This window comes from Barbus barbus, assembly GCF_936440315.1.
Source record: "Barbus barbus genome assembly, chromosome: 7".
In the NCBI taxonomy this organism is placed as follows: domain Eukaryota; kingdom Metazoa; phylum Chordata; class Actinopteri; order Cypriniformes; family Cyprinidae; genus Barbus; species Barbus barbus.
In genome coordinates this window covers 28,322,553-28,336,203 of record NC_136735.1, presented here as the reverse complement: position 1 = coordinate 28,336,203, position 13,651 = coordinate 28,322,553, and the positions used below count along the sequence as shown (strand labels likewise).

The 13,651-nt window shown below is 37.3% G+C and overlaps 1 protein-coding gene across 4 annotated transcripts in view; it reads left to right on the top strand.

Annotated features, from left to right (window-relative positions):
• Positions 1-1,645: 1,645 nt before the first annotated feature.
• LOC306872645 (pericentriolar material 1 protein-like) overlaps positions 1,646-13,651 on the top strand; it is a 40,334-nt gene continuing 28,328 nt past the window's right edge. For 3 of the 4 annotated variants that reach the window (XM_079421309.1, XM_079421310.1, XM_079421308.1), the window contains exons 1-5: positions 1,646-1,804; positions 3,155-3,272; positions 5,395-5,640; positions 5,867-6,166; positions 8,665-8,835. In XM_079421309.1, coding sequence (XP_079277435.1) covers positions 3,168-3,272; positions 5,395-5,640; positions 5,867-6,166; positions 8,665-8,835 — 822 coding nt within the window. In that variant the 5' untranslated portion in view covers positions 1,646-1,804; positions 3,155-3,167. Of the gene's footprint in view, positions 1,805-3,154; positions 3,273-5,394; positions 5,641-5,866; positions 6,167-8,664; positions 8,836-11,617; positions 11,744-13,651 lie in introns of all 4 variants that reach the window. The other variant, XM_079421307.1, reaches the window with a different exon arrangement.

Genomic DNA, 13,651 nt, shown 5'->3' with positions numbered 1-13,651 from the left:
GAACGCAACCCTGAGGGGCGCCAGTGCTGATGGTGAGAGTCCTGGATGTGAGTTTGCCCAGCCTCACTAGCTGCTGCCTGTCTGTCAGGAAGCTGGTGATCCACTGACAGATGGAGGAGGGCACAGAGAGCTGTCTCAGTTTGTCTGAGAGAAGGTCAGGTATGATGGTATTGAAGGCCGAGCTGAAGTCCACAAATAAGATCCTTGCATAATTCCCAGGTTTGTCGAGGTGTTGCAGGATGTAATGCAGTCCCATATTGACAGCGTCATCCACAGATCTGTTTGCTCTATAGGCAAACTGAAGAGGATCCAGCAAGGGTCTAGTGATGTCCTTCAGGTAGGCCAGGACCAGTCTCTCAAGTGACTTCATGACCACAGACGTGAGTGCGACAGGTCTGTAGTCATTAAGTCCAGTGATTTTGGGCTTTTTGGGGACGGGAATGATGGTGGAGCGTTTGAAGCAGCGGGGAACTTCACACAGCTCCAGAGATCTGTTGAAGATTTGTGTAAAGATGGGGGCCAATTGGTCAGCACAGACTTTTAGACAGGCAGGTGAAATACCGTCTGGTCCTGAAGCTTTGTCAGAGAATGAAATGAAAGCAATGTCAGAGAAAATAAGCCTAAAACCATGGTAATCCTTAATTTGTCAGTATCCTTATTACAAGTTACATGTACTTGCTATAGCACTAACAGTAAATTATGCATAATTACATGCAACTAATCCTAAACCAACGCCATACTAGTATGTGTTGTTAACTGATATTACTCAGTAATTATTTAATAAATTACCTTACAATAAAGTGTCTAATGACCTTAAATTAAAGTGTAACCAAACACCTACTTAGTTATTTTCCATTATAATGCATTTGTGCGTTTCTGAATGTATGATCAACCTCATGCTACTAATACTAAGTAGTTTATTTGAATCAGTACTATTCACTTTGTCATTTTTGTTCACATCATCCTCCAAGTGACATTGTACTACAAAACAACAGCTCCACACGTTTTGTCTCTTTTTCATGAATGTATTGTCAAATATATAGATGCATCAGTGTAACTTATACCAAGAGTGCTTATGATAAAGAGCACAAAGACCAAGTAGCCTACTCCTCAATACAAATCTCCCATGCCCTGTAACTTTGTGTGATGTGAAGAGAAAGACTTTATATGTCTTATCCTATGTAAAAACAGGCTGGCAATGCATTTCTCAAAGTATAAACTATTGTTATTATACTGGGGGTTTTGTCCTTGAAATTAATTCCCAGGGTAACAATTTGGTTTGGCCTATGTGTGCATTTTTCATTACATAACATCAAGTTATTTTGAAATTGAATCCACTAAACCAGAAATATTTAATTTTCATTTATTTTTAAGTATTTGAACTCATCACCATCTTTCTATGAGTCACATTTCTCTGCATCTGTACTTTTAAGACATTGCGCATAACTTCTCTAACTGTTCCAAATGCTTCCGAGAAGTAAAATAGTGCCACTCTATTGTGGCCTCATTTGTTAGCTAGCTTAACCTATTTAATGATATCATCTTAAAATATAAACATACAACTTTTAATATCAAAACATGCAAAAAAATAAAAGGAAATCCACAATGAATGTTGGTTTAATGAAAATGAGAGCGGTATCCTTCCGCCTGTTTGTTTGGATACGGGCTAAAGATGGCCGCGACTGGAGAGGCGATTGCTCCGAGTGGAAGGCACACTACGCATTGACACTTTATCTGGGATTTTAATAAACTGTATATGAGAATAATTTTCATGTTCCAGTAGTAGGTTGCCTCGGCGTTCAAGGTAAGTTTCCTGATTATTCAGTAAAACAGCCTGCTAGCTGTGCTCGTTCAGTTGTTTCTCTCTCAACTTCTGTTAGCTTGCTAGCTCCCTCACTAAAGACATTCAAAGTTATTTCAAGAATTATCAGCGTATTTCGTATCTCGGAGTGAAATAACACTCAAATGTGAAAGTTTGCTCTCGTTTTATTATGGAAAACAATTTAAATGGGACAATTGGATGTGGGACGCTTGAAGGTGGACCGAGTGGATCGTATTATGTGAGAGAGTGATGCCTTTGTGTCAGGTGGACAAGTTTAAGAACACCAAGCACTAACTTATGTCAATATAGCATAACACACACTATTGAGCTAATGTGCGGTTTAGCTTCTAATCTCCTATCTTTATTTTAAATATATTAACCAGACTTGAGATATGCGGCTGTGTTGTTGTGACCCTGTGTTGGTTTATTTCTCTAAACCGGGAGTTTTCGCGGGGAACTAACGTTAGAGTTCCAAGGCTTGTGCCAGAGGTTACCATAGTGACAGACCAAAAAGCTTTCACGCGCCTCTTAAAGTCTCTGTCAGTCACTATTCTCGAGGATTTTATTTCTGTGAGGGAGCTTGTACTCAACCGTTGGTTTGTAATCTCATAAACTAACGTTACTCTAAAAGTATTCAGCACAGTTTCACCTGCACAGGTTACAGCGCCTATGTAAGAGAGAAGCGAGTGTTGACAGTTACGTTAGCCGGGTAACTGAGCGGGTTGACCGGGTTAACCGTTTTAACGGACTGCTCTCTCACAAACGAGCAGATTATAAGACCAAAACCAGACCTCAGTGCACATTTCTCGGAGAACATAGAGCACAGACTTCGTTTTTGAAAAAGTAAGTTATGTTTAGCAGCTAGATAATAGTAGCCTAACTTATTTTTGGACATTTACCATAGTAATGTGTTTTTTGTATTTTTTATACATGTAAGTTAACATTACTATGGTAACGTTAACGTTAGTACCTTTGGAGAACCATATAACGTTAAGTGGATTCAGTACAATAGTGAATACATGTATCAAAATATCATTGTATTACAATTACAGCATCATGGTATTGGCTCAGTACATTTTAAAGGATATTATAAGAACCTAAGTTATACTCTGGTGAAGGTCTGTCATTATCTTTATCAGTTTATTCAAGTTAATGTTGTCATGCTCAGTGTGGGGTGTTATATGTTGCTTGGTAGCTGGTCAAACAAACCTCAGCCACTCAAATAAAACTGTCACATTAAGAGGCTGTGTGGCTGCACCTTGTAACGTTATATGCGTTTTCTGAGAAAGTGGATTGGGTTTGTGTAAGTGTTCTTTTGGTGGTTTTCTGCAGATTCTGATTGTTCATGATGGCAACGGGAGGCACACCATTTGAAGACGGCACAGATGAGCAGGAGCTGCACAACTGGAGCATCTCCAATGGAAGCTTAGATGACCGACTCAACAATATGGTATGATTCAGTCACACTGATACTTCTGCGTAAGGATCATTAGAGTGTGGCAAGGATGAAGTATGTTTGTAGGCCAACCTGGAAGTTAGCATCACCCTGGTTCCCTCAACAAAAAGCCAATAGGTTTTTTTATGTTGGCGTTTGGAGTATTGCAGAAAATAATCTCTGTGACCAATAAAAGATGATGAGTCTTCGATATTTTGTTCAACAAGATAATCTTCACGAGTGAACACAACTTTTATATATTTTGAACACTAAATGCAATCGGCAGAAGTGAAATGTTAGGTTATGAACAATCTACTTTAGCATGGTTGCCAACTAGTGTTAATTTTGTCAGCTATTTTCAATTTTAGTCTTAGTCCCGTGTTAAATGTCCTTGTTAGTTTTTATCATAGTTAGTCAACCTTATCCTATTTAGTTTTAATCAAGTTTTAGTTGACTAACTCCCAGTTTCACAGACAATGCTTAAGCCTAGTCATAGGCTAAAATGTAAGTCGTAGCTGTTTGAACTGAAAGAAACTTGCACTGATTGATCTTAAAATATATCAGTGCCTTTGTTTTGTCTCAAGATGCACGCCAGTAATTTTTTTTTTCTAAGCATGTTTATAAAAATTTAGCTCTGGCTTAGTCTAAGCCCTGTCTGTGAAACTGGGCCTAAAAGTCTCAACATTTTAGTTTTAGTCAAAGAAAACCTGAAATATTTTAGCATTGTTTTAGCCAATGAAAACCTGACATTTTAGCAATAAGATTACTATTAATTAACTGTAGGCCTATTCATTTTGGCAGCCATTTTTTATTTAGTTTTAGTCTTACTCAAATGTACATTTCAGTTATCATATTTAGTCAACCTTGTACTGTTTTATTTTTTTTTTAGTCAAGGTTAAGTCAACGAAATGTATGAGCATTTGTATAATGTATAATGCTGTATAATTACTAAACTGAAAAAAAAAAAATGTTTGCTCAGAATTATATTTGTAATAATTGGTGTCATTTGAGAAATGTACTTTTGCATTTGACGTATTGCACTTTCACCAGTAAGCACAAATCAATAGATTGTGGACTCATAGACCTACATGGTTTATTTTACCTCATCTAGTGTACTGATTTAATTATAGGCTTTTTATTATGTATATTAATACCAAAGACTTTGGTTAGGCCTATGTGCTCTCTCTCTCTATCTACATTATGAAAACTGTTAAAACAAACAAAAAATATTATAATAGTGAAATTCCTAGTAATTCCACTAATTCCAAATTGCAATAGCCTATTTCTCTAATAAAACAAAAGCGGTTGAGCAAGTGCTCAATTGCTTAAAATAAGCAAAACACTGGGCAGAAAATGCATCATTGTAACAACGAATTTGAAATCTTGATATCTGGCAACCGGCCGCACACATGTAAGCTTGCGTAGAGGAGTGTAGAGCAGTCTGCAATAACATTTTGTCTCCTTTTTTGAAGAAAATAAAAAGGTTTTTGGTAACGTTTTTATTTTTTTGAATGTATTTTAGTCTCGTCTTATTTCGTCAACGAAATCGCATGTTGATATAGTCATAGTTATCGTTTATTGACCTTATTGTCGTCTCGTCTTCGTCTTATCTTAGTCATAGAAAAAAAGCTTGTCAATAAACATTTTTCATCATTAGGCTTCAACTCTTTTAACTGTAAATTTAAAATCTACATGCTGGAAAGTTTGAGGTAGAATAGTTTGCAGGATTATAAGTATAAACACACTCAAGGCTGTAGAAATGGACTAGTGAGTCAGTTGTTTTCCTGTTGGGCTTAATGATGTTTAATGTCCCCGACACCGTCCCATTTAGTCACTTGTTTGCCATCTCCCTTTTCAAGTAATTTATGTTGTAGAATAAAATGTAACAATTTCTTGAGTTTGTGTTAAAGACCTTATTTCAAGCATTCAAGATCCCATTAAAAAAACCCTACCAACTTTGGAATGATAGAACCAGGAAAGCATTGTTTCTGGGTTTATGTCTCTTTTCTCTATATTTGAGACTTGTTGCTGTTGTTCACTTCATTCTCAGCTGATGATTACAGTAAAGCTTTAGCAAAACCTTATTAAACTGTGCTATCACTTATGGTTTGTAAATGTTGATTCTCTATTCTCTCAGGATTGGGGAGGGCAGCAGAAGAAGGCCAACCGCTCCTCTGAGAAGAACAGGAAGAAGTTCTCTGCTATGTCAGAGAGCCGGCTAACCAATGACATTTCTCCGGAGTCTACTCCTGGAGTAGGACGGCGGAGGGCACGCACGCCTCATTCCTTCCCTCATGTGAAGTACAGCACTCAAATGTCTGTGCCTGACCAGGCTGAGCTCGACAGACTCCGGCAGGTCATAAACTTCACAGATCTGGATGAGGTGAGTGGGGCTTTACAATCAGGAATAGGTTTGTAACTTCCTACTGTTTCAAGAAGGAATTGCATGGATTTGAACTAGTTCTGAAGCAAATCCTCAGAAGCAAACACTTAAACTCAAATACTCACTATCAAATAGATCACTATAAAATTCAGGTCAGCTTTAAAAGGAAATGCAAATGTCAGTGACATCATTTGGTAAGCCAAAATATCACTTTTTACCCTTACAGAGAAGTATTGGCAGTGACTCTCAAGGCCGTGTCACTGCAGCCAACAATCAGAGACAGCTGTCAACTGAGGCCAAGAAACCTTTCAACTTCTTGTCAATTCACCTCAACACTAACAAAAGCAAAGAGCCCACTGCATCCACCTCTTCTACACCTGGGGGCAAGGAACCCAAGAAACAGAGTCCTGGGAAAGAGCTGTTTGCCCCAGTTCCAGCAGTGGTTAAAGAGCCTTTTAGTTTAGACAGTGCCCAGTGGTTTGGATTGGAGGATGAAAAAGCAGAGCTTAGCATTGACAGCAGTCAGGTAATTTAAAGTTTATTGTTTTTATAATGTTTTTATATTGTCTCTAGGTGTGTGCATGTGCATTTGTCATTAGGTGTGTTTACATGGACCATTGTATTCTGATTAAAATTGGTTTATAAGTCCAATCCGTATGCAATGTGGCATGTAAACACCTCATCGGAATAAAAATGCCATGTTAAATGAAATTTCAATCGGGTTGAGAGGGAAGGGGTCAACCTTTTCTAATCCGTTTGACAGGACATGTAAACACTTGATCGGAGTGAAAACCGAAACTGGAAAGTTTGGCGCATGTGACATATGACACACAGAACGAGCTGCTGTTGTTGTTGAATATAACACATGAATGTTGTCAATCTGAAATCCTCTTTCCACTCTTTCAACTTTTATTTTGAAGTTGCGGTGAACAGTTAGCATATTTAGAAAGATAACAATGTATTCTCCTTTGTTGGTGTAGGTTTATAAATTATTTACCTTTTATAAATCTGAAACATTATAAGCAACTTAGACTGACAGCATATGCAATGATGGAATTTGAGAAGGTCTGTGCATGTAAATGATTACTGTTTGTGTGGAGCAGCAGTTACTGTGAACGGAGCTTCTCTGAGATGCACATATAAACCTCCACGCATATAAATAAAGTGCTTATTAAACCTGCAGCGCATATATTTTTTTAACCGAATTGCAGCTTTTGTGAATTCACAACAGCACTATGCTTTATTGTAGTTTCTAAATAGTTTTAATATTTCGTGCAGCCTTGAATGGTCTAATAGCCTAATGCTTTTCATGGATTCTTGTCCATGGAATGCGCCACTTACGGTATTTTGCTGATTTATAGACACAGGTAGGGTTGGGCGATATGGGCAAAAATTCATATCTTGGTATTTTTTGGCCGATTTGCGATATACGGTATATATCTTGGTATTTTTGTTTTTGTATTTTTAAAAAATCTGTATTTAATATATATATTTCACTTATTGCCCAATGTTGTCCAACAAAACAATACATATTAAAGGCTATGAAAACAAATAAAGTGAATGTGACCATGTAAGCCTTTATATTGTGTGCAAAAAAGGGTTAAAATCACATTTTATTCTAACACTGCAATTGAAAAACAAAAATAAGGCTTTTAAAGCGGAAGTGAAATTTACTAAACTAAAAAGGAAAATAAATAAGAACAAAAGTGCAGAGTTGTGTTAGGCTTTTTTGATTATTAACCTATTACAGTCACTTTACAGTTAGTGCTATCATAAAAATAGACTTACTTGTAGGTTTAAAATTCTACTTGTCACATTTATTGTCCAACTACAAATATTTCAGCGAAATATATATTTTAGTCAGAATTATTGCACTCCTATTTAATTGTGCTCTGTCTGTTTGGCGCGTATGCGTGTGGCGGCACTCGTTCACTGAAGTCTGTGATGTTTAGCGGAGAATCGCAAAGCAGAAGGCTCATGCACTTCTGAAAGCAAAATGGAAATATTTCCATGACTTTCTAACATTTACAGATGGAGAATATACCTGTGAAATGTAAGTTATGCATTAAGGAAAACAGCACATCTCCTACACATTAAACAGCGTGAGTAGCCAAGCGTCTCTGTCAGAGCATCTGATTGACCGAGCCGCTTAAACCATGCAAAACTATAAGCTCTCTTACCAGTTTTTAAAGGCCTTAATATAAAGCTTGTCACATGTTTAGAACAAATTGGATTATGCACTTTCTCTACAGCAGCTCAGTCTGTGTCCTCTGCTATATTTTACAGATGCGCTCTATCAAACTACTGTATATCGATATAAACGGTATTTCCTCATATCGTATTGCTTATAAAGAAAATATCGATATATCGTGCAAACTCGATATGCCGCCCAGCCCTAGACACAGGTAAAATGCAATTGATTTTTTTTTTTTTTTTTATATAATCGAAAACTCAAGTAGGGCTGTCAGGTTTTATTCAAAGAAACCTGACAGCCCTACTTGTGACATATAAATGCGCTCATCAACCTGATCACTTTATTAGGTATTTATGTAAACACTATGTACACTTTTTTGATTTAACCTCTACAAGTCTCTTCTCCCTCATTAGTCTGAAACCATCAAGCTTCAACAAGTATTATTAATGCAAACTATTATTACACTGCCTATTCAGAATAACAAGGAGGCTGTTTGTAAAAGACCTTTTAGAATGATCTTCTTTTAAATATTAAAAGTAGATGGCACAACTTCACTGTGTTCATTAGAACATTCCCTCCTGTTGTTGCTGAGCAAAAACTGGAGCACAGATGTGTCAGTGTGCACTCAGAATTTAGGCCAGTTTAAAAATATGCCACTGTCCGTGTGAGAGCTCTTCCTCGGTCTCTTTCTCTGCTCTTCTCTGTCTCTCTTTGCACCTCCTGTTATCTTTTCTGTCTATTTCTCAGTCTGTTTGCCTTTCTATTTGTTTGTTTTATTTCCTTTTCTGCTTGTGCACCTCTGTTCACTAACACACAGTTTCTTCATTCAGGTGGTCAGCAAACTGGTGCAAATTCGTGAATACATCAGGAAGGCCACATCCATGAGAGACGACCTGGTGGAAAAGAACGATGTGCCTGCAAATGTGGAACGTCTCTCTCTCCTCATCACTCACCTGAAAGAACAGGAGAAATCTTACCTGCGTTTTCTTCAGAAGATGCTGGTCAGTATTTCTCTCTCAAGTTTTTAGGAAGTTACTGTTATTGTGTTTTATGTGCACTTTAATGACATTTATACACAATGACTTTTTTTTTAGGTTATATGAATATAATAACAATTTCCGGTACTTTAGGCTTTACTTTACTTTAGCTACTTTATTTTAGGCAGTGGTTGATGGTATTGTAAATATACTTAAGAAATTGTCATGCAAATAATCTTAATCTTCAAATAGTTCTTACTTATTATCTTATAGAAATAATAAAATGCATATCTTATTATCTCTAAAATATTATTTGTGAATTAATAAACTGCAACACTGTTCAAGGACTCATGACTACTGCCTAAATATCCAAAATAGGCCTTTCAATGTTTATGCTTCTGATTGTTTAACAGTGTAAATCCAATCATTTTTTATATGATGTTGTCACAGAGACAGGTGTGAGACCTTTCAGTTAAATCTGTCAGGTGGAGGCATTTTATTTTTGGTTTTCTTTAAACGAAATTACAAAGAGGTCATTGAAACTCGACAAGTATGAAAATATCAGTCATGAGTAAAACAACTAAATTTGTACATAAGTAAATCAGAAGGCCATCAGAGCGCTGCTACAACATATTAGCTGCAAAAACAAGATCCTGACAAAGTGTGGCGAAAATTGCAGGTTATATAGCTCAGTGCATTTCCTAAGCATTTTAATGTATTTTGAGAAATATGGAATCCTCTGTTTTAAAATTGCATTTATGCATATTCATTTAGCAGACTAAAATGACAGAAAGCAGAAGCATATTTAGTTTGATATTGATTTCTGTCATTTTGAGATGTAATGAGAGAAGAAAGGATGTTGGATTGATTGTTGTGAGGAAGAGAACAGGGCAAGTCAAATGAGTACAGATGAGTCAAATGAGTGCATCGCTGCTGACATTTGCCTGATGTTATATACGTACAGTACGTTGAGTGTTATCCATGCAAAATTGTTTAAACCAATAATTGCACTTTATATTATAATTTTCTCTTTAAAATATCGCATTAACACAATAACTACAAAATAATTAGATTAAGTGTGATTAATTCTAGATCAGTTGGACAAAATTGATGAGCAGTCTCTTAATAACCTGAATCATACCACAGATATGCAGTGTTAGGCTTTGTTCTTAGTGGCATAGGCTTGATAAATGTAGAGCCCAAAATCTAGGGCAACATGTCGTCTTTCTTCCCCTCAGCTTGATTTTGCACTTCAGTGTGACCTCGCTGGCTGTGTGCATACGTTTTTGAGTGTAAAGCTCAATGAAAAAATGTATATGTTCCAGGTTTTATTGAGCTGTTGCCTTTGTTTGGTTTACTCCTGTATAAATACCCAAATGTAGCAGTATTAGCAAGTGTCTGCAGCTTCTAAATAGGCCCTTTTCACAATGACGTCAGCTAACTTCCGCTTTATCGCAAAGCAGTGTATCGGTACTTCCGCTATACCTTTATACCGAAGACTTCTCGGGAGAATGTGGGAAAAACTTGAAATATGAAAGGCGTTGGTTAAGAGTTAAGACTAATAATGTTAATGTACTTACAGTCGGATTCTTTTGCGAACGTTTTTCTGCATCTGCCTTAGATGGGAGGCTTGCTTGCCCAACTGCTTGCTTTCACATTTGTATGACATGTATTCACAAAATATGTACTTGAAATCTTTTCACTTGTTATTTCGGTTTATGTAATTCCTTGGATAGTTTATTTGTGAGTACACTGTGTAAATTAAATTCCCCGTATAGTTCCGCAATAAAAAGACAAACAGCGTGATTGTTTTTATTTACTATGGGAAAATGACATAGACACATCATATTTTTATATTAAATCTTTTTACTACATGGCAAATTTCACATCCATAAATGCAAGTGGTCTGAAAAGAAGCCCATTATCCAGTTCAAGAATAAAATGCTTAATGTTGAAACAATGCAAAAAGGTGCTACAGAACTTGGACTTCTACAATTCAAATCCTCCATTCACTTTAACTACATGTATACCCTGTTTTTTTCTCTGTGTATTATTATTGATTAATATGATCGATTGTATTTTATTTTCGTTACAGGATATATGCAATGTGATGTTAAAAAACAACCGACGTGCGTTTTATATTTATTTACACAAATACTCGCATTTATTTTTTTAAAAAGTAAAAAAAAACAATTATGTTAACTTAATATATTTAATGTTTATTTTTTTATTACATTGTTATAAAAATAAAAGGGAACATTATAGACCCCATTTTATTGATATTTAAATAGTACAAACTTAAATAGTACTGTTGAACTATTCTTGTACATACAGGCGCTGTATTAAGTAGGACATAATTTACTGAATGAAGGCTTTCCATTACCAAATGTCTAAAACGTTTGTTTATTTGACAAATATATCTAAGCATCTAACTGCAATAAAGACAGTAAACATTGTGCCAGAGTGGCAGGAATCAGAAAGTATGACTTCAGTGCTGCGTTTCGAACTCCTCCATCGACTTCAAACAGCAAATCTCGCCGATTGGTATTCGGTAAATTCGTTTGAGATGTCAAACGCCTCGCCTTGAATAAGGACGACGGTAGACAGCGGCAGTCATCCTCTAACCATACTTTTGGCAGATGTACAGGCGTCTGGGTGAACTCTATGCTGGTAGGGATAGCGCTTTCCTATGCTGGCGGAAGTAAGATTACCCTGCTTCGCGTCAGAACGGAAGTTGTGTGACGTCATGTGAAAAGGGCCTATTGGGTCTGTTCTGAGCCCTGCCCCTCCTCCCTACGCTTTACAGGCGAGGGAAAATGAGGATGAGGATGATGATGAAGGTGCCACGGTGGACTCTGCGGTGTGTTCAGGCTCAGTGGCCGAGAGCACGTCTCTGAACCTGGAGCTGCGCTCTGAAGCCTCCAGCGCCGCTGTGAGTACTCACAAAGGCCCCTTCTCTCCTTGAACGCCTGAACTGAACTTTGATCAGGATGCAACAGGCATGCAAGGTGGAATCTAGAGCTCATGCTTTGTAAGCGTAGTTGGCTACTTGGATTGCTGATTCCTCTTAACAGATGGGAAATTTGTTTTATAATTATTTATTTAGCTTGTTTGACCTGTTGTGAAAAAAATCGCAAAACTATACAAAATGTCTTCAAGCAGTGAGGATGATTTTGTTGTCCTCTCTCTTTTTAAAAAAAGAAAAAGAAAAAGGAAATATTGGGTCCATCCAATCCTTAGATTGCGCAGAGAGGAAGGAGAATTCCACCTCCTTATCAAAGAGCAGCGGGATTATCCTGAGAGATTCAAAGTTTATTTCAGGATGTCAGTGCCTCAGTTTGATACTTTGCTAGCGATACTGAATCCACATATTAAAAAGAAGACCACCAATTTCCGTGAACCAATTTATCCTGAACAGAGACTGTCTGAGGTATGGATACACCCACAGACACACACACACACACACACCGAACTGCGGCATCGGAAAGGTGCGCGCCAGGCATAAAAAAATAGGCTACAGCAGTTCTTTATATTCTGTATCTTTGTATTCCGCAATTTGTTTGTCATAAAGTGCTCTGTGCTGCAAGACGAAGTGTATTAATTTGTCTGACACTATTTTGGATTTTGGCTTTCGCTTGTACGGTGGCTCTGAATGGTCAAAACACCTTCTCAAAGCATCTCAAAATGCTTTATACGGATGCGAAAAACGCAAAAAATCAAACCTGATCCAAATTTTTTTTTGACGGACGAAAATTTCGGAGGCAGTGTGCAAACGTGATTGACAAAACGTGAGGTCGTATTTATTTTTCAACGTGCGAAAATTTCGGATGAAAATTTCGGACTCAGTGTGCAGAGACCTTAAGGCATGAGAAAATTATTTTCACAAGAAAAAACATTTAAATGTGTAATTTTGATGATCAAAAATACGTTTTAAGGGATAAAATATTTGACTACATGGGGACTTTAAACTTGACGCGGAGTTCTGCACAGAAACTGCTCTCTCATGCGTGCTCCATGTGTTGTTATATTAAATATTGTTATGGTTATGTTAACAGATGAACTGACATCGTGGAAACTCGTTCATCAGATTTGTATTCTCCACTGTAATAAGACCTACAGTGAATAGATCATAAGAGTTCATTGTCATGAATAATATTATTTATTATTTATTATTTAATTAACTTTGCTCTGTACTAGGGATGCATCGGACCAATATCGGAATCGTCCGACAGTAGCTTTAAATGTAAATATCGGCATCGGCCTGATATGAAAAATTATGCCGATATGTCTTACCGATAAGAGGAATACATTAACTCACATGTGCTCAAGGTGTGCTAGCCATTAGATCACGTCAGAAGTGTGGCTCATTCTTGAAGCAAGTTTTGCCTGAATGATGATTAGATTCACTGCTTTAGATCGCTGCATTTAAACTGAGAATGCACGTACAGAATGACGCGTTCGGTGTGTGACAGTCAACAGTAATAGCACATGCAGCGGCAGCCTCCCCCGGTTCCTAATGCCCGTTCAGTAAAGGCTGATTTATACTCCGTGTCCGCAAGTTAGCTTGTGTGCGTGCAGCAAATATGACGTCATCGCAGTGTTGGTTGTAAGTTCGCTTTCAGTGCGTGTGACCTCATTTTGCTTGGCGGTGTGCACGGCATTTTTTGTAATTTTCCGCGCTTCCGAAGATGCACGAGTTCAAGGCGAGAGTGGCCGAACAGGCATGACTGTGCCGGCATTTGTGTGAAACGGAAGCAGTTTGATGTGAAGTTCAAACTCCATCAGGTGCTATTTGATGCTTTGACAGAAAACAATACTTTTTTTTGCACTATTTGTCCAA